The 26,313-nt window shown below is 40.1% G+C and overlaps 1 protein-coding gene and 1 long non-coding RNA gene across 2 annotated transcripts in view; one reads left to right on the forward strand and one right to left on the reverse strand.

Moving 5' to 3' along the window:
• Positions 1-1,564: 1,564 nt before the first annotated feature.
• pcdh7a (protocadherin 7a) overlaps positions 1,565-26,313 on the reverse strand; it is a 40,894-nt gene continuing 16,145 nt past the window's right edge. The window contains exons 4-5 of the mRNA XM_032500923.1: positions 7,597-7,798; positions 1,565-5,665 (exon numbers count right to left, since the gene is read on the reverse strand). Of these exons, the coding sequence (XP_032356814.1) occupies positions 5,139-5,665; positions 7,597-7,798 (729 nt within the window). The 3' untranslated portion in view covers positions 1,565-5,138. The remainder of the gene's footprint in view (positions 5,666-7,596; positions 7,799-26,313) is intronic.
• Positions 3,745-17,340, forward strand: LOC116670472 (uncharacterized). The gene is made up of 3 exons (XR_004327033.1): positions 3,745-3,856; positions 5,496-5,498; positions 17,297-17,340. It is a non-coding gene; the product is annotated as an uncharacterized LOC116670472 (long non-coding RNA).

Genomic DNA, 26,313 nt, shown 5'->3' on the forward strand with positions numbered 1-26,313 from the left:
TACTTTTGAGTTTTAGTTTCAGAAGCATGCTTACATTTGTTTTTTCTTTTTTATTGTCCTTCTGCTTTTCGTATTTTATCCTTCACTATGACCAAAATGCATTTGAAACAAAGGAGAGCCACTCCTTGCATGCTACAAACTGATGTGCACAGCCAGAAAACTAAAATAATACTGACTCATGACCATATGGTGTCAGTGTTGCATACTGGACAAATTGCGGGACTCTTTTGACATTTTGAGTCCTTCACACTAATCTTTGCAGCAGTTAACACCTAGCGTTTTTCAGATAACTCTAAGTCCAAATTGCCCCCTACATTTTAAAAGGTTTCTTGCAGCAGGATCCAGTTCAGGAAATTCAGCTTTCAAACATAAAGTTGATGGCTTGTGTCACATTTAAGTGATACTTTCAAAATGTATTCTAGTCATCACGTGTGTCAGCCAGGAGCATATTAACATAAGAGTATTAAGGTGTCATTCTGCTAAATGAAAGGTTTTTGGTTTTGTTGCTTGGCCATAAAAACAGTTTAAAAACAGAGCTTCACAATTTATTCTTGACCTTGGAAACAGAAGATGTCAAAACAATCTTCACTCAAAGTCCACTCATTTGCTTGTTCTATCACATAGTCTTCATAAGCAGTTGCAGTTTTCTCAGTTATTATGGACGTGGGAGTTTGAACATCTACAATCAAAAGCTTCTGAATAAGCCAGCAAATGGATCTTGAGATGGTTTTGTCACCAGTTTACAACTTTTTAACAAGGCACCCTTTAGGTTGTAAATGTTAGCGAGGCATTAATAAAGGGTCAACAGTTATTACAGGTTATCCATCAAGCCTGCAATGTATATTAATAAGTGGCTAATAAATGTATTAGAGCCCTTTCCCAGAAAGAAACTTGCCGGAAATGTTATGCTGGAAGGGGATTTTTCACAACCTGGCAATCCAAAACTTGTTTTATTAATGGCTTACAGCAGTACGATAAAGATTAATGATTTATTTACCATTAATTATAGCTTTAAACCCTTTGTAAATGATGCCTTATGAAAAAGCGTTACCAAAAATTCATTTGTGAGCAACACAACCATCTTTCCATGTTCCCATGTCTGTGCAGTCATAACTGGTCATCGCAAGTTGATATTCTAATTTTTTTTAACCCTTGTGTTGTCTTCCCTTTGACCATAAACTTGCTGTCCATCCAGGTCAAAAGTAAAGCATTTTGTTTTGAAGAAACCCATATTTCTGATATGAAAAACTTTGGAAACGGGTCATATTTGACCCGAGGACAACACAAGGGTTAAGGATTACTTATTTGGCTTTTTCCCCTTTATTTCAAGGTGACATTGGATTGAAAGGAAAGAGAGAGAGGAGGGAGGAAACGCAGCAAAGGGCCGCAGGTCGGACTCCAACCTGGGCCGCTGCAAAGGCCTCAGCCTACATGGGGCGCACTAGGGGAGCTAGAGGTCACCCCGCAAGCTATTTATGAGGAAAATGATTTAGTTTGGAGTTGTTATAGGTGCCCCAACTACTGCTTATCTCATAGTTACTGTGTAAAACAATTGAAAAACAAGAGTGTTTAAAGTTTTTAATGTCAAAGTCAAACTTTTACATGATTCATCTTCATACCAAACCATTCGTCAACAGCTCCTTCTTCCTCGCCATAGCAAATGCAATTAGTTCATTATGTAATTACAGGAAGGGAGCAGCAAAAAACAGAGCCAGCCCCATAAGAAAATAAAACAAAGAAGAGGAAAATAAAAATAACATTTTTTTTTCTCTTTTTTTTTCTTAAGTGCAGATTTGAAGACCTTAGGCATGCCATTGTCTGTTATGGTTTCCAGTTGTCTGTTCTACAGTGTACTTTTATCTGTACATGGCTATAAGGTTAACAGCACGAGGGGGCTGACAGGTACATGATGTGCACGGAAGTGTCTCGATGAGTGGGCAATGGACTCTTCTCTCTACACTCTTCTGTCTGTCTCCCCTCTCTGTTTTGCAGTAGACTGAAAGATATTCATGTTTAAACGTGCAGTATAAAAAAAATACACACCCACACAGATTCATGTACAGCAAGTTCCCTTAAATCTGGTCGGGGACGTTTGAAAGGTGCCATAATGAAACTGCCATAAAACAGCAGTTTGAAGAAATATCTGCCACTTTGAAGAGGCAGGGCTGTGTCAAGAGTCTCTTTCCAAAGCTCACACACTGGACGTTAGTTCTTCAAGACCTTTCTGGCCTCCAAGGGATAGAGACACTTATTTCAACTATTTCTCCCAGAGAAAGAGCATGTGTCCTTCTGTCTCTCGGTGTCTGTACCCTGCAGGATGTTGTGATTGTTTTCATCAATCCCTTTTCAATTAACTCAATGCATCAGGCCTTTAGTTTTGTTACATCCTCAGCGTAGTCCATCAATAACAGAGCTCAGTAAACAGCCATGTTGGGGATTTGGGGGTAATGAAGGCTTAGGGAGTTAAGTACATCAGTGGCCTAAAACAAGCTAAAGGGAGTCGGTCACAGAGTTGTAGGTATATACAGGTATACAAAGTGTAATCACACACGGAGCACACTCCTTTCTCAGGACAATTACAAATGTAAAATTAATGTACAGGACTCACTACTTTACTGTTTTCACACGTCCAGTTACCTTTCAGTGAGGGCACAATCAAGCAGCAACAATGTGTGGCCAAAACCACAAGTAGTTAGTTAACAAGAAAAAGAACATTGTCGCACATCTTACCTGAGTGTTGCTCTCTTTTCCGACTTAGTCTATATTCTACAACAACCTATGAACTAAATTGTAGCACCTCCTTTAACAAGCATGTCCCTTCTGCCTCATTTGATCCAAAACAACCAGAAAAATGAAGAGACACACTTACTGGCAATTTCCAACAGTGTTACATTAGCCAATCCAGACATTAATGAGATCAGTGCAGATCAAGGAAGGAGAAGAGAGGAGAAAAGAAACTCATTAAGACCACAGGGACGATCTAACCCTATTATCCCTATCACACCACTGAACCACACACTGATGATGGGAATTAAGATGTGCTGGCCTCGATCCACACCCACTCTTCAACCCAGTGCAGCAGTGTGTGTCTGGAGTCGTGCAGTTGCTGCTGGGAAGGACGAATGTGAAGGAGTTTGTTATCTGTGCAGTTTCAGCACAGCAGTATGGGCGTGTTCAGGTCGGCACTGTGTGGTGAAAAGGGTGCAGCAGAACTCTGCGCTCCCACTACATTGTGTTCTTTTTTGTTACAGCCTGCAGCACCTTTTGTGCCCACTTTGGGCTGTGGAAATTGAGAGAAAGGCCCAAGGATACTCCAAACTCACTCCATCATAAAGTGGGAACAATTTTGTCCACTGAAGCTAACTCCCTTGCTGCCGTCATTATCTCCATTTCTCCATAAGCACACACATATAATACAGATGTATCCAAATAGGCGTGGTATCCAAAAAGGCGTGAGGTTTAAAAAAGAGAGAAAAAAAGTTGGCATTATCTTTCTTTCATGCATAGTCCTTTTTTCTTTTCCTTTTTTCTTACAGAATTTTGGTTTTTCTATGAGTCCTACTTACAGTATGCAGAATATCTCATATTCCCACATTGTCTATCATTACATACAGCAGATGACGTGTTTGAAATTCCCTTTAATGTAGCCCCACACATCAGTCAGAGAGATGAGTAATTATTTAAATACATTTCATGTTTAAATACTGGCTGGGGGGAGCAGGCAAATGCTACAGCTAGTTCAATGAAAGGCAATATGTTAAAAAATGATGAATAAGTGCACATACACACATAGTGCATATGAATTGCGCGTATCTTAATATGGGTTTGGGTCTCTACTTATATTTTAATATGCTGTGTGTGTGTGTGTGTGTCTGTTTTTTGTATGAAAGTTAATGCAAGTTATTATATACTTCATGTTACACGGCCACTGAATCATGTCATAAACTGTGGCCCTATGCATGTTCACATTCTGTAAATGCACTGTATGAGTCTGTGTTTGCATGCTTAGGTCTGTGTGTGTAAGTGCGTGCGTGTGTGTGTGTGTGTGTGTATGTGTGTGTGTGCAAAAGAACATTTATGATACATGAACACTGTTAGGATACAGTAGGTGTGCTGGGAACTCACCACCTCTGTATATTCTGAAACGGCGGCCAGCAGCAGAGAGATTTAACTGCTGCCGTATCAAATACACACATACAATATATACATACAGACTGAGTGCGAAGGCAAAATAATGAACATATTTTCACACACGCTGGAATTCTGTGGCACTACTGACACTCTCTGAGAACCTTGTATGGTTACTTTTGATTACTGTAAAAAAGGTATTTTTCCATTGTTGCAGTTTATTCTGAATCACTTGTTTTTAAAGATACCTGATTTTGGAGATCAGCACATTTTTCTACCGTGTAACTGTACAGTGACCACACTTTTGTCAGTACTTTGATACTCTGTTTATGACTTGTTAAGATTATCACGGGATTAGCAGTTTGATTAGTTAATATCCCTGTCTTGTGTTACAATAAAGTTGATTAGGCATTAGAAAGTTTGATTGGTTTGAATTAGATCCAAATAACTCAATCAAAGACCCGTTACTTCTTTTCATCTGTTTTAACTGGATAAGACCTCTGTGGCTTTTCAGCAGATGGTTCACCAGTTGAGTCCAAATCTTGACTGCTGTAGCCTCGTTGAAAGGTTGTATATGCATTGAGGCATTTATAGCATCAGGATTTACTCAGTCTCAATGTCTCTCTTCTTCAAACAGACCCCTCTTTGTTAGAGGATCAGGCATGCATTGGATTCAGGTAAAAAGATGAAGAGATGAAGTTGTCCACTTCCACATAGACATAAACGGATCTCTGCCTGAAGGCTTTCAATGATAGTTAAAAAAAAAAAACATTTTTTTTTTTTTTTAAGTACTCCTAGTCTGACCTCTCTGATAAGTGGACCCATCACTTTCTAAGTTTAGGCGCCTATAAATTATAGTCAGAGTCCCATCCAATATTTTCTCACATTTTCACATGTTCACGGGTTTAAAAGGCCTTCCAAACTGATGACTTGCCAGTATCGTCTTAACGCTCCCTGCTTTTTGTTAGAAAAGGGTGTGATGTGTTGATGATTGCTCTGTTGCAAAGCTATCACAGGTAAACCTCTCGGCGTGACAACGTGAGGCAGGACGTGGTCTTGTAGTCCCCTCCTGTCCGCGTCAGTGGTATGACTTCAGGTGGGTTCTTGCCTTCTCCTCCTTCCTCCTCTTGCTGGCGCCTCCCGAAGCCTGCGCTGCTAAATGTGTCATATGATGCCGAAGTCATCTTGCGGTTCAGAAGGTTACGGTTATGATCGCCCATGTTTCTGTTGCGGTCTCCACTTCCCAGGGTGCCGAGAGGATCCCCATTGGCTAAGGGTAATCTCAGACCTTCTCCGCCAACAACCACCCCGGCTTCTGAGCTCCCTGCACTGCTCTCGCTGTCACTCTCATGGTCGTTACCACGGAGATTGTTATTATCGTCTCCAGGGGCGAAGGTGGAGAGCCGTGGGGGGTCGCTACCGTGGCGCTGGCGAGGCGAAGGGCGGACGGGCATCCAACAAGTGTCAGAGTGGCCAAACTCATCACACTCCCTGGTACACTTTCCTGTCAGAGCTACGTCTGGCAGCTGTCTGGCATCTGGACACAGGAAAGAGACAAAAAAAGAGGGATTGTAGGAAAAAATAAAAGAGAATGTCTTCATTTAATAGTTTAAATTAGAGACACCAACAGGAATATGGGCAGTGGTATGCAAAGGTACACAACCAGAATCAAACTGGGGATGCTGTAATTATATGGTCTGTGTGTGAACCACTAGGCCACCAAGACCAGGCTCTTTTACATCCCATTAGTGTTGGTTCAAAATGTTTGTGAGGCTACCAGAGATGCTGAGGCTGATGTCCTACAAGGGCAAGTGGTCAAAGGTGAAGGCTATCAACTACAGTGCTACAGGAACCTTAGCTTAAGTCGACTAAAAAGAAGAATACAAAAAAACATCTTTTGGAAATTTATTTTATTGTCTTAATTAAACAATTAGGAAAAATCCAACCTTTAAGGACACCAATTTTCTTTGTGAATGAATAATGTATTGTAAATAAATAAATGTTCTTCTTTAAAATACAGGGGTCATGAGTATAAACACCCCTATGTTAACTTCCCATAGAAGCAGGCCAGTTATTTCATGGATCCAGGATACTATGCATCCTGATAAAGTTCCCTTGGCCTTTGGAATTAAAATAGCCGCACATCATCACATGCCCTTCACCATACTTAGAGATTGACATGGGGTACTTTCCATAAAATCATCTCTCAAAGCAAATCAAACCAGCTGTATTAGGCTAACTGAAATAAAACCATGCCAATCTCTAGGTTTAACAATTCATTATTTATTCACAAAGAAAATTGGTGTCCTTAAAGGTTGGATTCTTCCTCATTTTTTAATTAAGGCATTAAGGCAACATAAGCAGGGTTTCCTATACTCATGAGCAACACTGTATGTAGTCATTTATGAATCAATACTGACATTATGTTAGACGGACACAGGACTTATAATGATGATAAATGAGGTAAAGCTGACTTTTTATTCACACAAATTGTGCTCGTGTCATGTTATAGATAGTTAAAGGTAAACTAAAACATTCCCTTATGAGTAACTGAAAACAATACATCTATACAGTATTCCTAATTCTGCTTTACTTGAATTTGAAAAAATGTGAAGAAAAAAAATGTTTCTGTTGCATTCTGAAAACTAATTCCAGTTTAGTTGCCTACATACAACAGCAGTGGGAAATTCATGTGAAAGCAAACAAGCACATCATTATAGAGTATAATTATAACCCACACAATTCTCTGCTAAATTCCTCTGAATCTGACTGTGAAGAAAATGTATTAAACTCCTCAATATCCTGAAGATTTCTCACATCGGTGAAAAAGCAACATTTAACCTCAGTACAGCCAGTCACCAAGGACATAGTGACCTTGGTGTGTTGCTTTAGTTGTTCCAGCTTTGGTGTGGCCACATACAGAGAAAAGAGTAAAAGAAAATTAATTTTTTGCTTCTCTCCACCCTTGACAAACACCCAGTAGAAAAAGGTAAAAACACAATTTAGTTGGTGAAAGGGAAGATTTGGGCTGCTGACTGACGACAAGGCCACCAATGAGCCTAGAACACGCCATACTGGCGCATAATAAGCTTTTTCTAAATAGCTCTTCTCATATCATCCAAATGTTCCAATTGCTTTATTCTATAAAACATATTTCCATCACATGAGGAAGAAAAGCCTCCTGAGACCTTGACAGCAAGTCAAGGTCTCAAAGTGTTTGACTCTGTGTGTGTGATTGTTAGTTTATGTAAAATCAAAACATGTGTAAGCCTTTCACAGAATACAATACATAAAGCCTTGAGAATCAAAATATAGTTATTGTATCTGGTAGCCTGTTGGATGCAATTCTGAATGAGTTCAATACATTTTATTGACTTTTTACTGTGTGTGTGTGTGTGTGTGTGTGTGTGTGTGTGTGTGTGTGTGTGTGTGTGTGTGTGTGTGTGTGTGTGTGTGGGTTGCTCTGACCATTCTCCACATGCTCCTCCTCTCCCACACTGCCCTCTGGTGTGGTCCGCTCGTAGCCTTCCTCAGGCAGTGGCAGGGCTCCCAGCCGCGGCCCAGATGAACTCTTGCTGCTTGGTGTCTCCGAGTCTTCCAGGCCACTGTCATAGCAACCGCCATCCTGGGGTTGGCTGACTACAGAGAAGGTCACCCGGCGAAGGGTCCCCTGCAGGAAACGTACACACACAATATGGGATTAATCATCCTGGATTCCTAATCTGAGATTCTAAATCTGGGGATTAGGCTGGTGGCAAGGGGTCTGCGAAGACATATTGAGATTATCTGATCGTGTTCGCCTTGATTATGAGCTTAGCTGCTATAATGCAGGGTAATAGTCATCAACCAATCATGCCGGTATTTCAAAGTTTTCAGTTGGTTTTTAATCCCAGTTTAGATTAATGCTGCTGGACATGGCGGATGTTTACAAACCTCTAGCTGCCTGGAGACACTTGACACTCCAGACACACTGGAATGGTGCCCAGTAGCAGCAGCTGGGTAATATAGAGTCCATTCTCAAAAACACTTACTTGGTGCTCTATTAAAATAAGTGAAGGATGTTAAATGAAAAGTGATATCTGATGATGTTGTATATTTTTATTATTGTAAACAATTCCTTTTGAAAAAACAAACCAGCAATGCATTGATCTTATTAACAAGGCTTGTCTGTGTATTAGAAGCCTGATATACACATCAAAGGTTAATATTTATAGCAAATAACATAGGCACTTTGGTTAATTTTTAAGTCAATTCAAATTACACCATCCTGTTATTCATACAGGACAGTGATGTGTATAAATACTCACTAACTGATCAAATCTGCAGCTGAAAATAGTTCAAAAACACTATTTAAACCTGTTTAAGTAAAGATTAATCTATTACATTATCTATATGTTTTAGATAATGATTTAATCTTTTTGAAAATGAAACTATAATATTTTCAACCTGTTTCTAAAGATTTACATCTTTAGAAGAATAAATGGGCTTTGGGCTGAGTGCTACTGAAAACTGAAGGATTAACACATTGATGGTCTTGGTCTTGTCGTGGATATGGACAACAAAAATATAAAAAATCATCAGCCTTATCCTTTCAGCTCTGTTCATTTTTGTTTTCAATTCTTCTTTTTTTAATCATTTTTTTAATCATCCTTTAGCGACCCCTATGTTTTAGTTAAATGGTTAATCTGAATTTTATTTGAACAAAATGAAGTTGATAAATGAATAATACATAAATAATAATAATTGGAATATAATAATAATAATAATAATAATAATAATAATAATAATAATAAAAGAAGTATTTCTTCTGTTTTTGAAAGCTTGAAGTGCAACCCTGAGGCTTAGACAAGCAGGCTGCACTCATCACTGTGAACACAAAACAAACACGCCATCCACCACCACTGACACATCTCCCAATCCTGCAGTGGAAGGGGGGGTGATTCAGTGACAAATCACATCCTTCACTTAAACTCAGCATCACACCTGCTGTGATTTCCACACACAAATCACCCCATTCTAGTTAGCAGACCAGTTTTCACTTTGGAGAAAAAAAGACTGTAATAAATCCATGTTGAGAGAATATCAGAGGGAGTTAAATGACTCTGTCTGGCCTGGGGGGGATCACTCTGCATCAGGAATCCCATTTCTATACAAAACCCTTCCTATCTCGTCTTATACTAATTTATCTGCTCGCAAAATTACAACCCTTTCAATTTAGAGCTGCTTTGAAACACGCAGCGTATAGTGAGGATGAGAGGGAACAGAGGGATGGTGCAGATTAGGGTGGAACAACTTCAGCTAGAAACGTCGCCTCAGGATAATCTGCAGGGAAAAGGATGGACGGCTGGCATAAAAACCCAAACTGAACATTTTTTTTTCCTCTTCTTTCAAACACCTAAAGAAAAGGGAACATTTGAACATTTCACCTAATGAACGTGCAAGAAGAGGAGCGAGGAACACAGCTACATCAATTAAGCACGAGGGGGAAATTAATGGAGCACTTGTTTCTTCTGCCATTTCTTAACAACGCTTAGATGAAAAAGGGATGAGAGAAAGTGACTCAGACAGCAGAGATTGTGAGCACAAGCAAGACTTAGGAAGAGACATTAGATTATATGGGAAAAGCAGCAGTTCTTTGAATCTCAGTGGCTTCCTCTTAACTCTACACAGAGAGCAATGCATTTTTTTTTACCTTAGATGAAGCAGTCCAACCTCTTTTCTACTTGCTCATACTCGGGGCAATGGCACACAGAGGAAAAAAATGTGTAAGGCCACAGAGGCCATTGGTAAGGATAACTTTAGTTTTTCTGCGATGAGAAAGAAGTTAATTGTGTGACCTCATCGTATTAAGTTTGTTTTTTGAGATCAGTGATGTCGACATCACAAATAATTCCTTGACTTCACAAGCTGTCAAAACTGTTTACTTAGGATCATAGAATAATAATAACTCAACATCATGGCAGAATTATTTTTGAATGATCCCAGAATAATTAATTTATGATAATGATGTTGATAATTATTTCTGATCACAAGACAACAAGAGACATTATTGCTCTACAAGCATTTCCTCGTCAGCCTTCTCTGCAAACCATCTGGTGGAAAAAAAAAACATTACATAATTTTACCCATTTCTAAAGCTCTAAGTGCCTCTTTTTTACTAATCCAAACAAAGACAGTAATGATCTCCTTGCTCAATTTTTACAATGTTAACCAAAATTAAAATGTGGATTTTAATTAATACTGGTAGACATTGATGTTAATTTTCAATACGTTGTGTTTAAATAAAAAACAAACGTATATTACACATATTTTGCTTGTGTTTTACAAACAACAGCAAGGACATATGCCTTTTTCCATTTTCATAGGAAATACACAACCTGAGAATAAATAGATTTCTTATTGTGCAACTGATTTTTTTTCATCCAGATAGTTAGAAGAGTCTTTGAGAAGTCCACAAGTGTTGTTGTTATATAAGATTAAGAGTCGAAAGCCATTGTAGTAGCTCTGTGAGCTGTACTTGGGCTTAGAGTTACATGTAAATGCTAATGTCAACATGCTAACATGCTCGCACAGGGGCAATGCTAACACGGTGATGCTAAGCAGTAAATGGTAATACATGAGATTCACAAATTGTGGCTAGGATTACTATATAAATACAAAAAATCCAGCCTGTACTACGGGGCCAGACTTGATCGACAGACAAGGAGAGAGTTACTATTGGAGGCCTGCTGCTGGTCGCTGTGTGTGTGTGTGTGTGTGTGTGTGTGTGTGTGTGTGTTCTGTTACAGAATTCATCTGTTCAGCAATGATTCCATCTAATTCAATTTCTCTCTAACCCTCTTTCTTGTCAGAGCTGCCCCCTTTCATTCCTTCATCCTGATAATTTTATTTTCTATTTCTCTCCTCTATCCTCCCTTCCTTTGGACGATCCTGCAGTCAACTCCTTTCACAGCCTTTCACAGCTATAACTCTCCCTCTTACTCTCTCTCACATAGGCCTACTCCCTCCTCCCCCTCCCATTCCTTCTTCTCTTGCCCGTCAGCTTTATGATGTGGCGATCGATGATGTGTCCTTGACCTTGTTATGAGTCCCTCTCCTCTTCCCCACAGCAGGCTTTATTGACCCACAACTCCCCTATACTCCCTAATCCCCCTTTTCACTTCTTTCGCTCATCCTCCGTCTTCTCTTTCTCAAAGTCTTCTGCTCACTGACAAACCTCTCTTCAATTTTTTGGCCAAATTCCATATTTTGGCACATTTTCGTCATTAGATTCTACTAATTTTGCAGTCTACACTTTCTGTCCCTGTCTCCCAATCTGGCCTCTTTTGTCTCACTTTTTTCCATTCTAAATTTGGCTTTATACTTTTTCACTTATGCCTGGACTACTCTCTACCCATTCTAACAATTTCTACCAATGCAGACTTTTTTAAAGCTTTTAACATTTCCTTCTTTTTTGCTCATACCTTAAATTGATCTCTTTTTTATGCTCCGTCTGCTTTCTAAGCTTTTTCCTCTAAAAAACATTCTGTAGCCCAAATGCCCTTGATCTTTTTTCAACCTGACTCACAAAGCATCTTTGTGCGTGCATGCCTTCAGTCTTTATTGCACAATTGCAATAGACTGATTCCTGAATATCCCAAATATCTAGTGAATGTTGACACACATTGATCTGTGTAAGCACAACCCCCACACACACTCTGCAACACAGACACATACGGATGAATTGGCAAAGGTCCAGTGTGGCCTATGAATTTATGCCTGATGGTATAATAATTGGGTTTGACGGAGGACATAAAAAAACCTTCCCCTTAATCTGACACGGGCCATTACAGTTCAATACTGACATGGGAGCTTCACTCATTTGCAAGGCAGGGAGAATATGTTTGAGTGGGTGTGTTGAGTGTGATACAGTAAGGGAGTTACTGTACAGTTATTTATGGAAGATATGGGCAAGAATCAAACAAATGCATGATGGGTCTGAACTCAGAATAAACTTAACCATCTGAGTCTTGCAGCTCTAAAGGAATTGTGAAAAAAAGTTCCAAATATATCTATCATCTCAGGGCAAGAGTGTTGCGGTGCACGCGTGTGTGCATATGCTTATGAGTATGAGTGAAACTTCGCACCTTTATGTTTGTGTTTTATGACTGTGTATGAGTGTGAGACTTTCAAAGCCTGCAAGATGTGTGATGTCAGCCTGTGAGATCACGTGCGTATGTGTGTGTTCGAGGCGTAAGAAGATGCATGTGTGTGTGTGCGTGCACAGGTTGGCTCAGTCATCAAGGTAATTAGTGTGTAAACCTCCTTGCTGTCGGTTCAAAGAGAATTAACGAGCTGTAGTTAATTAACAGTCCCATCTCTTCCCGTTACATGTGTACATGTGAATATTCAACGCGTGTGTTGAGTGTGTATGTGCAACATCTGCACGTCTGACTCTTTGTGCTTGTCTGAGCACATTTGGATGTGAGTGTGTGTTTGTGTTTGTCTATGCCCTGCTACACTTTGGTCTGCATAATGAACAGACAGGATGTGGCTTATGCATAAACCACAACTACAAATATGGTTGTAGGACTAAAGCCACATTTCCCTTTGGTTCTTTGCTCAGTCTCATTTATTTTTCACATCATCTAGGTAGGAGTGCCCTTCTATTTTATTGATTAATTATTTGTTTGTTACATATACATTACATTGTTTAATTTCCTCTTTGGTATAGCAAGTATAGCAAGTATTTTGGTCACATCAACGCTCAGATTGGAGGTCAGATTCCCACTGCAGACATCTGTTCATCCATTTACTAAAGTGAGGATGTCATGCATAATCCATAGTTCAGTGACCACAGTGCAGAGTCTAACTGTACCGGCATATCCCATTTTAGATATATCACAACATATATGTACTTTACAGTCAACATTCAGCATACTAAATACAGACTAGGTAAACTTATAATTATTAATTTTCTGCACCATAATATAATTGACATTTGACTAAGGTTGATAATCATTTTTTTTATGATCAATATCCACTGACAGTATGGGACAGCTTTTTGGGCTTCATTGATATTTGATAGAGAGGATGTGGCCAAATCACTTGATAGAGGCTTTTAAATAATTACATTTTGGCTAAACATCTCTTGCATTTTAATTACATAAAATATGTTTTACTTGCCAGCTTGCTTCTCTTTATCAAAAATGTATCAGACTGTGGCAGGAGGAATTCATATGTTTAAATGACTGCAAATGAGGGATGATATTTTCTAATATTTCACAAATCAGTTCATCAGTTACAATACTGTAAGCTGTACTGATGCCCGTCGGCCAGCATCACAAATGATAGATCATCTTCTTTTACCCACTTTCCTCCATGTAGTTGTTACTGTGCTGAAAAAAGCAATTGGAGGTAGGAAAAATGTATTTTTCTTTGAAATGGTTATGTTTTTGTGTTCAAACCGGCAGAAGTCAGACAGTTTCATGAGCCAAATGTCAATCAAGCAGACACCATATCCAATTTGTAATCACTCCCTCCAGACACCTGACGTTGACTGAGGGGTGTAGCCTTGCGTGTTAATAGCCCCGCCAGTTGTCCGTCACTGGTAAATTCAGCCTGTAGACATATTTATTGCCAAGCGCCAATATTTCTGAATATGATTATTTTCATACCAGAAATAGGATTCTGTGACCCTTATGGGATACTGTAATTCTCAATTAAAGGGCAGACTTATAGAATTCTTTAAGTGGCTGAGCAACTCTAGTGGGCAGGATGACCTATTGAATGGTTAGAACAACCATTTTCATTAAAACACAAAATATGGTTTTATTAAATAATGTATTTACACAATAAAATATGTAATAAGTGAATACATGTTGAAATGTATGTAGAATATTTTGATATAGCTTTCAGTAAATCTCAACTGTACTGATCGAGGAGATATCTGATTAATTAGTGCAAGATCGATATAACGGTGTAATATTACTATTTTTCATCATTACGTCGCCCCATTCTGTGTCTCATGTGATAGCTTATTTACTCCCTAAATATAATTGAGCTGATAAAATGTCAGTCTTCTGCTTATTACAGCTATAACTGTGCAGACTGTAAGGTGATATTGCACTTTTTCTTCCACAACACAGAGTGAAAACTAATATGCTTCTGTTGACACGACATAGGTGTAGTGCCAGACTTCATATCTGGAATGCTGATCAGTCAAAATGACCTTTGCCTCTGCTCTTGTGTTTTGCCGCCGTTTAGAAATCGTGTTGTGCTAATGCAGCCAGCAAACGTGTGTGTGCTCATACTTTGAAAGTGGAGGGAGTATTGGAATGAGCAAGTGAATTCAATAACTGTGAGTTTATTATATTCAAATATTATTAAAAAATAATGAGTTTGTATTGAGTTTGTTTTTTTATTACAAATTATTGAGCAGTTCCCTCCCCTCAGCAGTTACGTGATGTCACTTTGCATGATTAAACTGTCACGCAAAGATGCTTTGTGTGGCAAAACTAACTGCATGGATCAATACAGACTATTGTGTAAGTCATATAGTCAAAGTGAAAGGTCTGGCTCTAGTGATGACATGTTTCATTACATGTGTGCTTTTCCTAACTCTTTACTACTGTTTTCTATCATTGTAATTGTGCTACCATATAGCCCAGATGTACTCCAGATGTCTTCTGTTATCATTTTAACATAATTTCTTATAAGCACCTAAAGTGTGAACTTTGGTGGTGAAAAATCTCATGAATAATTTTAGTGTTTTTATCTCATCTACACAAACCTCTAAAAAAAATTTCAATCGCTTTTCCACTGTGTTTTATCACAGTACCAATGAGGCCAAAACTAAAACAAAAAAACAAAATAAAACTAAACTTTGACTAAGTGATTTGGTGAACTAGTCAAATGTCTCTGTTCTTGCTCCTTAGATTACATTTGCTCAAAAATCTGAAATGTTTGCTGGAAAATCTTTTGAAACCTTTTGCTGTCAACTGTTAAGTTATGCATCAAAGGCAGAGAGGGGGAGAAACAGTGAAATATTCTGACAGAAAGAATCTCACAGGGGCTGTGTGAACAAGACAGATGTGTTAACAATTAATTGGACAATGATATATTTACACTGGTTATTTAAATATAGAACTGATCTAAAACTGTATTCAAGATCTTGTGCCGTAATGTGGGGTGACGTGTTCGAATGCAGTTTCCTGAGGCTATGCTGTGAAGAGCAGATGTCCTGTTTACATGTTGGACCCATTAGGTCAAGCAGACAGGTAAAGACAAGTGTCGGGAGACCAAGTAGGAGAAAGTAGGCGACAAATGATGAATAAAACAACTGATAAATGGGTGAATGAGCAACAAAAACAAGACAAAGAAAGGACTGTTAATCAGCATGTGCGGCAGGGTACAAATGTTCTAAGAGGAAAGGGACAGACTTTTCTGACCACAGACTGCCTGAAGTAGAAATGAAAAGACAAAGAATGCTGTTTAGGGGAGAGAGGGTGGACTGTTGTGGCATTTGCAGAATGCAGTAAATGGTTTGGAGCAGGTTGAAACTCAGCAAAGGGAGGGACGAAGCAATATGAGCAGCATTTCTTCAACTGTCTGACTCGCAGATGTTGATGAGCCAAGGCACCTTGTTACCACAACAATCACAAGGCTTCCATGCAGCACCGTAATCCCCACATTAGGCACACCTGCTTGCTTATGCTCACACTTGCAGGTGCGTGCACACACACATACACACACGCGCACACATTTATAACTATGCAGTGGGACCACCTCTGCAGTAAAAGCAAGCCTCCCTTCTCCATGCTTTTACTTATATTTTTTCCCCCTCCCATATTTCTCTTTCTCTCACCCTTCGACCACTCTCCCTTTTGTCATTTTCCCTTTCTCTGCTTTCCTCTCCTCTTTCTTATTTCACCCCTCTTATTCTGCAGTCCATCCCACCATCTCTCTTCTTTCCTACCCTTTTCTTCTCTCTTTCCTCTATCTCAGTCTCTCTCTCTACATTGCTCCCTCTAGAAGCAGGTGATGTAGAAGGGTGCTCAGCAGTATCTGACTATCAGGCCTGACTCTGTGAGAGGAATGATAATCACTGTGCTGCACTGCAGAGAGAGCAAGAAGAGAGGGAGCAAGGGAGAGAGAAGAGGGAGGGAAAGAGGGCATGAGGTAGAGGGAAAGGGGGGCAAGTGCGGCAGTAGGAAAGAGGGGGCAAAATAAAGCGGGGAGGGGGGTGAAGATTGCAAGAGAGTGGGACAAAGAGGAAAAAGGGAGAAAACAAAGAAAGAAAGAAAAAAGAAAGAAAGAAAAAAGGATTACAGAAATTGAGCACTGCTTTTGTAACATTTACCTTCTCTGTGTCATGCACCCACTTTCTGCTAACACAAAACACCTTCTCTTCCACCACTCCCCCCATTTCCCCCTCATATACACACACCTACACACCTCCAACAACACCACATCTACCACCACAATAGCTTGTTGTACAGCAGCCCCGCGGTAGGAGGGAGAGCCTTAGCCTTGTGTCTGAGCGCCAGAGAACATTAACTGCAGCAGCCAGGTCATCTGATCGGTACTATGCGGTCCCTCTCTCTCTCTCTACTCTTCTTCAAACTGCTGCAGTCTGCTGCTGGCCCCCCTGTGGCCACCAGCGGAACTACCGGACACGCTGCCTCCCGACATGCCTGTCCTGATAAACCGTTTCTGAAACGTCCAATGTATGCATGTAATTTGCTGTCCTTTCTCCTCCTGGGAGCAATTAAAGCCAAACCCTGAAACCCATGATCATTATCATTTTCCTAACTAGTTATTGTGATTGTGTGTGTGTTTTTGATATGTTGTGTATGTGTGTTTGTGTGGAGGAATACAGAAAATGCTTCACTGCATGCGGGTCTACTGCATCACCATCCAGCACAGCTTTGTTACCATCAAGCTGTCCACCCTGGCATTGAGCTTTCTCCCTTCTCCCTGTCTCCATCTGGGCTCTCCACCCTGCAGATACACACTGAAAATCACTAACTCCATTCACAGCATCAGGCCTTTGAAATGTTTATCCTTTTGTGTAGCTGTGGCTGTCTATAGGGGGGGAAACAAAACAAAAACAAAAAGCTCATAGAGCGAGGTGTAAAGCGAGGCTTACCAGACAAATGCCCATGATTCAGATTAGCTCCTTTGTCAGTGTGTGTGTGTGTGTGTGTGTGTGTGTGTGTGTGTGTGTGTGTGTATGTTTGTGTGCATGTGATCGTGGCGTTCACTTTCCACTGCTAGACTGTAAAACAGTCATCTCTCTTAATATCTATGACAGCGGCCATTGTTAGGAAAGACGCAAACAGGATGGTGGCGTACAACTGGTCTTCTGTGTGCACGCGTGAGTAAGAGAGACCATACATATGTATGCTTGCTATTTAGATTTTACAGCCCATTCTGTGTGGATATGTGTGTGTGTGTGTGTGTGTGGACCATCAGACTAATAGTATGCATGTTAGGAACAGGCTTTTCCCACCCACTGCTATTGTCCATTAATGTGGACCATAGGAGAGTGAACAATGGCTTCACTGTGGGGGCCAGTGTATGAAAGAGTAAAAGTGAGGATGAGGCTAAATATACGTAGTCTTACAACACACAAGGCTGGTGGACAGGCACACACACTCGAAAAGACAACCTCCCTGTTGAGAGTGATTAGGAGTGCTGCTGTGAACAATAGACAGAGTCAATAAAGGACCTCGGAGACATCCGGATACAAGCGCAAGGTCTCTATCCTTCCACTTCCCCCCTTCACCTCCACCTCCGTTTCCTCCCCTATATTTTCTCTTTCTCTGCATCCTGTACATGTTTTCTTCTTTCTGTATCAATTTTTTTAATCTACCCCAGAACTGCTCTTTCTCCTTCACTTTCCCAAACATTTTATTTATCATATCTGACCCCAACTTGCTCTGTGTCTCTCTCTCTTGCATGTACCCGTCTCCTTTGTGGCACTCCAGTCTTTGTGAAATGGGCGGACAGGCTGAGCTGACAGGGGCTGACACGATGAAACACCACAGCACACTGAAATCCATCCTGCCAGTTTAGAATCAGTGTCACTCATTTTACAAGGTTAAGGATAGCTTTGCCTAATGTGATGTCAGATACAAACACATATACCACATAGGCTTCACCACACGTCCACAATCACAAGCACACAGATAGATTATGAGCTATAAAGTACACTCACACATCCATGCTCTGCACTCTAGGAGAAGTCCGCATTAACTCACCCACCTACATGACTTAAAATGGTAATACGGCATATCTGTGTATGTAAATTCGATATTTCTGAGTGTGTGTGTGTGTGTGTGTGTGTGTGTGTGTGTGTGAGTGAACCCCATCCCAGCCCTATCACCCCCGTGACAGACACAGTGCCACAGAAATGTCTCGGGGCGCCTCGCCCAATGTTTTGACAATAGACTCAGTGTGTGTGAGTGACAGAGAGTGACTCGGGGACACAGAGGGGGCGTTATACTGGGTAGACGACACGCACGCACGCACACATGCGTTAAAGAGGGAAGACAGTGCACTCTTTCTCTCCCTCTGCGCTATTTCTCATTCCCTCTCTCCCTGACGCAGAGACTCAATCATTCTCACACTCTGTCTCCTTTGACGCAGAGAAAAAACATTAAACTGCTCCCTCACTCCCTTTCTCTCTTGTTCTGTATGTGTGTGTGTGCGTGCGTGCGTGCGTGTGCGTGCGTGCGTGTGTGTGTGTGCACAGAGTGTATAATTAATACAGCTTTCATTTTCTTTGCGCTATGAAGTATGCTTTTGGTATGCAAACAGACCTCTTGCTGTGAGTGTGTATGGGATTGTGTGAGTGTGCGTGCTGTTCGATACACCAGAGACCGAGTGCAGAGTTGGGCCATTGAGCGGAAGAAGAAGGAAGAAGGAGAGTTAATGAGAATGCAAGGGAGAGTCCAACCCGTTCCCATCGATAACCTCAAACCACTGTTCAAGCACATATACATTGGCTCCATTTTTGCAGCCCCCTTTGAAAATTATGGTTTAGCATTAGGGTTAAAAAATGACTTCAGTGAAGTCATATCCAGCAGAGTTTCAGAGCTGAGCCTTTGCTGAGGAGTTAGCCTGATGATTATGCGACTCCTGGCATTAAATCTTTTTTTAATGCTAATTATTCCACAGCTACTGCAGTGAAGTACTTAAGCTTTAGCTGAAAATATGTTTGTTGCAATTTAAAATTACAGGTATAGACATCACTGATGACTTATAATGAGAAAATATATTCTGCATTAATGTACAATATGTCTACCTCTGCTGATAGCGAAGCCTCATAGTGGATCATTTGGGGATATAAGGGTTTAAGAAGTGCGTAATATACAAAATTATAGACTCATCAACAGTAGGGAATCTTTTGTTTTCAGGTCTTCAGGGCTATACATGTGAAGAGCCACAAAATTACAAACAACTATTGCATATTTTCTTATTATTACTATATTTGATGAATGTTTTGGCGTTTAAAATGTTAAAAAAAAAGAGTTAGTCAGTTTTCCAAAGCCTAAGATGACAATGTTACATTTCTTTTATCCAACAGTCCAATATCCAAAGATATTCAGTTTAATATGAGAGAAGACAAAGCAAATCTGAAAAAACATTAAATATTCACATTTCTGAAACTAATGGCGGTTTTTGGCATTTTGCTTACAAACATTGTTGTGCTCAAAATTGATTTTCTGTTACGGGAATAATCAATCAATCGGATTATAATTTTAGCTCCAAACTACTCTACTACTACTACTACAACTACTTCTACTACTACCACCATCACTACTACTACTACTTATTTTAAGCTTTGAGACCATGTATGTTTTAGATAATCCAATGAATTCTCCACTAATTCTCCACTTTATTTGAAAACTGAAAAATCACCAAGCTATACAGTTTTGACAGGACAATAATAAGATCTTTCTTGCAGGGACTATATCATATTTACGTGATTTAACCCTTTGTAGTGTAAAGTTCAATCTTTAAATGAAGCACTTTGTAGACTTATGTGTACACAAGTTAAGACAGGCTGTGTGTAAATTGGTTCCTAAGAATCTAGATCTCAGACTCCTATTCCACACAAAGTCCCATATGGGAGTAGGAATGAATTATTAAACCATTCATAATGATCATGCCATGCGAGAGTAACCCTGCTTTGTAGAAGAGTCATTTTCCTACCGCAGTGACTCAACACGCACATGAAAATAACACCAGATTCTTTGATATTCAATTAGCAGTTTAGTCAATAATTTTGAATTCAACGTTTGATCACCCTTGAAACTACACTGCTGCAGCTTTGTGGTTGAGATCCACTTTAAATGTGGCCAAGCAGTATGCTTGACTTCTGCCTTTAAGAAAATTCAGAAAAAGGAAGAAATTCCAAAGCAGGGCATGTTGAGGTGAAATTGTATATTCAACATATTTTTGATGGAAGGTTCCCTGCCATGGCTTTGCTGGATTTAAAAGGCCCGTCGTCAGCAAAGGCCGGCATTAAGAAACGCTCTCCCACATCTAATTCTAATCAAAGCCTGCTCTTTTAAACAGCCATGAAAGCTTTCATGTTAACACAACACCACGACCAAAGCTTTATTCACGCTTTTAAAAGCGACTGACCGCTCAATGAGCGCGTGTGTGTGCTTGCACCTGACAATACCCCGTATCTATGTCGACACACTCTATCCTTGATTCTCATCTTACCGATGATACTGTTTGTGACTCCCCCAACCATGCATAAATTGCCAGTGAGCCGCACTTACACTGTGTACGCCTGTATGTATGTAAGCATGCATGCACACAGGGATGTTTATATTTTCCAAGCCATCTCCGGTTGTCTTTTATACAGCCAATTAGAGGTTGCCATTTCATCCCCATGGAAACCTGCGTGGGGCTCTAATTGGCAGATAGATTTGCATTACTTTGATTACAATTTTTGTGTGCTTGTGTTAAAGGCAGTGTGTATGTCTGTGGATCTAAGTCAACCTTCAATAAGAGTGCGTTTTCCCCTTGTTTTTCAGGTGCATTTAGTTGCCAGCTTCATCCTATCTCTGTATTTGTGAAACAGCAACACAGAACCTATTCAATAATGCATGTGTGATTTGTACCTGTGCAGCACTGACCCATTAAGAACCAACTTTACTGTAATGCTGTGCAATTACTGTGCTGTATTAGTATCAAGTTACTGATTTAAAGTGCAGGTTAATTCATCAAACTTCAGCTTGTTTTTTGGCTTGAGAGTGTCTGTATGTAGACAGCTGAAAATAACCATGTTATCTTACAGATGATGTTGGTAGTTATTCATATGGAATGTCCACAGGAGAGAGTTAGATGCAGTGCGGTGTTAGTGTGTGATTATGTAGTCCAAGCGAGTATGTGTGTGTCAAACAGGTCAAGCTATTTTAATGGCTCTGTTTGAAAGCACCAGTGGGATTTCTCTCCAGGGGTTTGACCATCTAGTTCTTGCAGTTCAGCTCTACCTGTCTCTGTTTGTATATTTGTGTGCATGTGTAGGTGGGCATCTCTTACTGTATCTGGTCTACTGGTCTATTTCTGACATGAACAGGCATGTAGGGCTAAACAAGAATCAAAACAAACACACATACATGCACACATACATTAACATGGTGAAATATGGGGCATCGCTGCAGGCAGAGGCCAGCCCACACAGATTTATGTAACTTTTTTGACAGGGCAGGTACAAAGCTTTCATTTTTCTTATTCTCTAACACACACTCGAACGAACGCACGCACACGCACAAAGCACGCAAGCACGCACGCACACATGCACTCACGTACGCACGCACTCACCAAAATAGCCCGAAGAGTCTGAGCTGGCTTTAATCGCAGAGTGAACCTCCCCACTTCCTCTCCTGTCTTCTTTTAACCCTAGACCCACATACCTCATTTCTATCTTTCTCATTCCATCTCCTCCATTCTCTCCATCAGCTTTCCACCCCTAGGCAATAGCTAAGAACACATTCTCATCTCGTAGCTTTACATCTCCCCCTACCACTCACTGAAGTGTTGCCTTTTCTCCCAGTTGCCTTATTGCTCCACATCTCCCTGCCAAGCTCTTATAACCCCAACCTCTTTCCCCCACCACCACCATCCCTTTTTCCAAGCCATGCATTCTGACCAGGAATTTCTTTTCTCTTCTTCCACAGATTTTACGTCTCTTCTTCTGCCCCTTTCTCTTCCTCTATCTTATCTTGATCTTCCAATGTATCTATTTTCCAGCAACAATTCTAAAACAGATGGCTACACCATGCCTGGGGCAAAAACATTGGCTTTGGACTACAGCACTACCGGGGCCAGTCTTTCACACTCATGCAAGATCTAATAAGCTGATATCCGGCAAGAAATGTGCTCTAATTTGCCAGTAGCAAAAATGCATAAACTATATTGCACAGTGCAGATATGCACACCTTAGGCTTATTCCTAGGTAGCATGCTTAATTTTGTCCAAACATAAAAAATGAAAAGTAAAGATTAAAGCAGACTGAGGAAGAAGGGGAGAGGAAAATGAAGAGGGTTGTTAAGAGCCATTTGTAAAATTTAAAGAAACTATTAAGTGTTATTAAAAAAAGTTTGGAACCATTTAAAACACACGTTTTGAAAAGATGGATCCAGATGGAGAGTGATGAAAAGAGATGAAACCACTTAGGGAGAACAGAGAGATCAATCAGAGGGAAGACAGACGGAGGAGGATGTGGGTGTGTGTGAGTGTGTGTATGTGGTGGAAGGCGGGAGCAGACAGACATTAGGGACTGAGGGTTGGAAAGAGACACTTTTTAATTGGATGAGTTACAGAGCAATGAGTCCAGAAGCAGACCGTGCAGGCAGCTCGTCTATGGAATATTCAATCATTCCTAATGTTGTGCTTGAAAATAGAGTTTCACCTTTCATCTCAGTTTTGTAAGTTTCATACCTGTAGACTCTTTTTTGAATGTTTTTGTATATTCAGGTCTGCATGTGCTTGTGGGCTTAATTTTTAAGTCTGAACATTAGGTTCCTGCTTATATATAGTATGGTCTTGCAATCAATGTGCATTCAGTTCCATGGCTTCAGGCTAAATTTTTTTCCAACTAGTAAAGCAAAACAAAAATCACGTACAGGTGTCTGTCTGCAAGTTCACAGACTTATTAGGTGTTGAGGTTTGCGCTTCTTTTTAAAGACAATAGAAGGCAGAGGACATTTAGCAATTTGCTTGGAGCTGATAACCTGCAAGAGCTGTTTTTAGCTACGAGATGCTGGGCAGATGTCTAACACTAATGCACCCTAAACATGTGATGTATAAACCATATGACAGAGGCGTCAGTATGCCTACTGTAAAATAAAGTGCTTGTTGGATTGTTTTTTTGTATCCTCTGAAACAGATGACTGTCACTTTTTGCGTGTACAGCCTCATAAATGCCTTACAGGACAGACTATCCAAAAGTGTGCACACTTATCTCCTGTAGGCAATTTGTTAATTTAACCAGGGGGACGGAACCGACAGAAGGGCGGGAGCAAAAGTCGCAATTACAAATCTGTTTGCTACTTTAGCACCACGGACAGCGCAACAGATTCATCAATACACAGCACAGTTAGGCTACTGACACTTCAGAGCCATGGTCGGGTCCATTCTAACTTGGACAAACCTCAGTCAGATAAAGAATCAATGAGTCAAGTAGACTAGATTAACATATTCTATTAAACAACCCCTCTGCCCCTGCACTCAAGATTTACAAAGAGAGATTTGGAGGCAGTCTGATACATCCATGTTTATGTAATTTGGCCTTGAAATGTTTTGCTGCCCAGTTTGCGTCAGTCCACAGAACCCTTTAGAGGTGGACCGAGTACTTAATGTTTTACTGAACAGCTTGTGAGATTGGGCTGCCTTCAAACAGTGAACGCACAAACGCACAATGTTATAAACAGAAATAGTAATGCTCATACATAAAAACTGCAGTCTGAATATATATATATATATATATATATATATATATTTACAGTATATATATATCTATATTTACAGTATATATTTTATATATATATATATATGTATATATATATATGTTATTATTTTTTCAACAACAAACTCAAATGTATGAGCATATTAAACTAAGTACTTTGCTAATAATATTTTGTTAATCCACTAGATATATTAAAAATCACTCACATACTGCCCTCAGTGCTGATATCTGCAACATCAGCTACCAAGGTAACCAATTTAAACCACCTAACTTTAGTTTACTTTACTTCAGTTTTCAGATTCAATTTTAGTTGACTCGATCCGACTCGATTCCACAAAATTTAAATTATTTAATTGAGCTGAGATGGGCTGAGTCCAATTCAGTTCACTTCAAAATCCAACCAAGTCAATTTAATTCAAGCCAACTCAATACCACTTAATGCACTGAAGATTCTTTTGTGTAGGTGGATAATAGCAGTCACAGGGCTACTAAGCTGTCTTGAATCCCTGTCTTGTGTGAGAAAAAGAGCTTTTGTTTAGCAATATTGGGTAAAGTTGCTTAACCCACAGACAGCCATTAAGGTAATGTTGGAAGGCAGATGAGTTGAATGCAGAGCTCCTCAATGCAGAGCAGAGTCTTCAAGAAGCAAATAAAAGAAAGCATCTCAGCAAGGAGCTTGTTATGTAGGTCTTTGTGTGTGTGTGTGTGTGTGTGTCAGGGAGTTAAGAGAGATTGTGTTTGTAAGCCTCTACGGATGTGCGTGATTCTAGGAGACAGTGTGCCTGCGCTTGTGCATGTGATTCCATCCAGAGGGAATGGAAGAAGAAACTGATGTAAGAGCTGGAAAACTTTACTCTCCGCTCGTGTGTCATCATACTCCTTATCAAAGTTTGTCTGCTTGCGGTGAAAAGTGTATATGCATAAGGATCTGGGAGGGAGTGTAATTATGTGCTATTATGTACACACAAGAACGTGTTTTACTGGGCAAGTCTGTGTGTGTTAAAATCACTCGTCTGACAGTGTCTGCTGCGCGTGTGTGTCTTTGCCTCAGCTTGTCAGTGTGCGTGTGTGTGTGTGTATTGGAATGACATTCCCACATTCCTGCCATTTCACAGAGAGCTTGAAACAAAAGCTTAAGGATTTAGTTGTTAACAAAGTAACATTATCAGCTGAATAGCCTGTCTGTATTATCTTGTGTGGTAAACCACCAAGACAGACAGGGGACTTCCAATAGCATTCCAGCTTTGGGTGACCTTGATATGAGAGGAAACAGACAATTTCTCTCCCTCTGACTCTCCTGTCACTTTGTCTTTCCGTCTAAGCTCATGGACATAGACATTTTTTGGGACCTTTTTTTCAGACCTTTCCATTGACTTTCATTCCATGACACATAAAACTAACCTCATCCTCATTACTACATGCTTCCGCTTACCATAACCTGAATTTGTTCATTTTCAATTCTTCTTTTGATCTCCCAAAACATTAAAAGTGAGGATGACCAAAATATAATATTTGAGGTCTCATCCTAATCCATCTGAAGACATTTTAACTTTGACCTTGTCTGTTCTGGCCCTATGGTGAATGCATCATGTTAGCACAGCAACAGTAGCTGCAGTCCTTAATCACTTTCTACACTCAGGCGCAAAACTTCTGCATTTGAAAAGATTTGGACAGGGTTGGCTGGCCCAAGATGAGATGTGACATGGAGTTAAGATGTTTTTTACCAACTCTGGTAAGTTGGTTTGTTTAGGCTAGTGTGAATGCTGTCATTTGAACTCTAGTGTGGATCAAACAAGTGTGCAGCTATAAAGTGAACTTACAAAGCTTAACTAAACAGATTTACTGGATTTGTTTGTCTGCTGATCCTAGCACATGTGAAATAATCAGATATAGGAGAAACAAGAATACCGGTTATTTTTAGTTTAAGTTTAACACAAAAGGAATAGAACTGAAAGGCACCAATGTGTCTGTACCAATAGAACAGAACTGCATCTTTTAATACAGCATATTTTTAAGGTATCCATATGATCCTGATCAAGCAGAAAATCTATATTTACAGGCTGAGCATGTGATCCACCTCCACAGCCGAGCATCTAACACAAACGCACACATGTGTCCATTTTCCCGTAATGTTTGAACCTTTCTTCATCCTCTCTCATCACCTATACCTTTCTCTCTTTCTGTGGCTCATATTCCCTCTCTGATGCCCACTG

The sequence above is a fragment of the Etheostoma spectabile genome, chromosome 2 (genome assembly GCF_008692095.1).
Source record: "Etheostoma spectabile isolate EspeVRDwgs_2016 chromosome 2, UIUC_Espe_1.0, whole genome shotgun sequence".
Classification (NCBI taxonomy): Eukaryota; Metazoa; Chordata; class Actinopteri; order Perciformes; family Percidae; genus Etheostoma; species Etheostoma spectabile.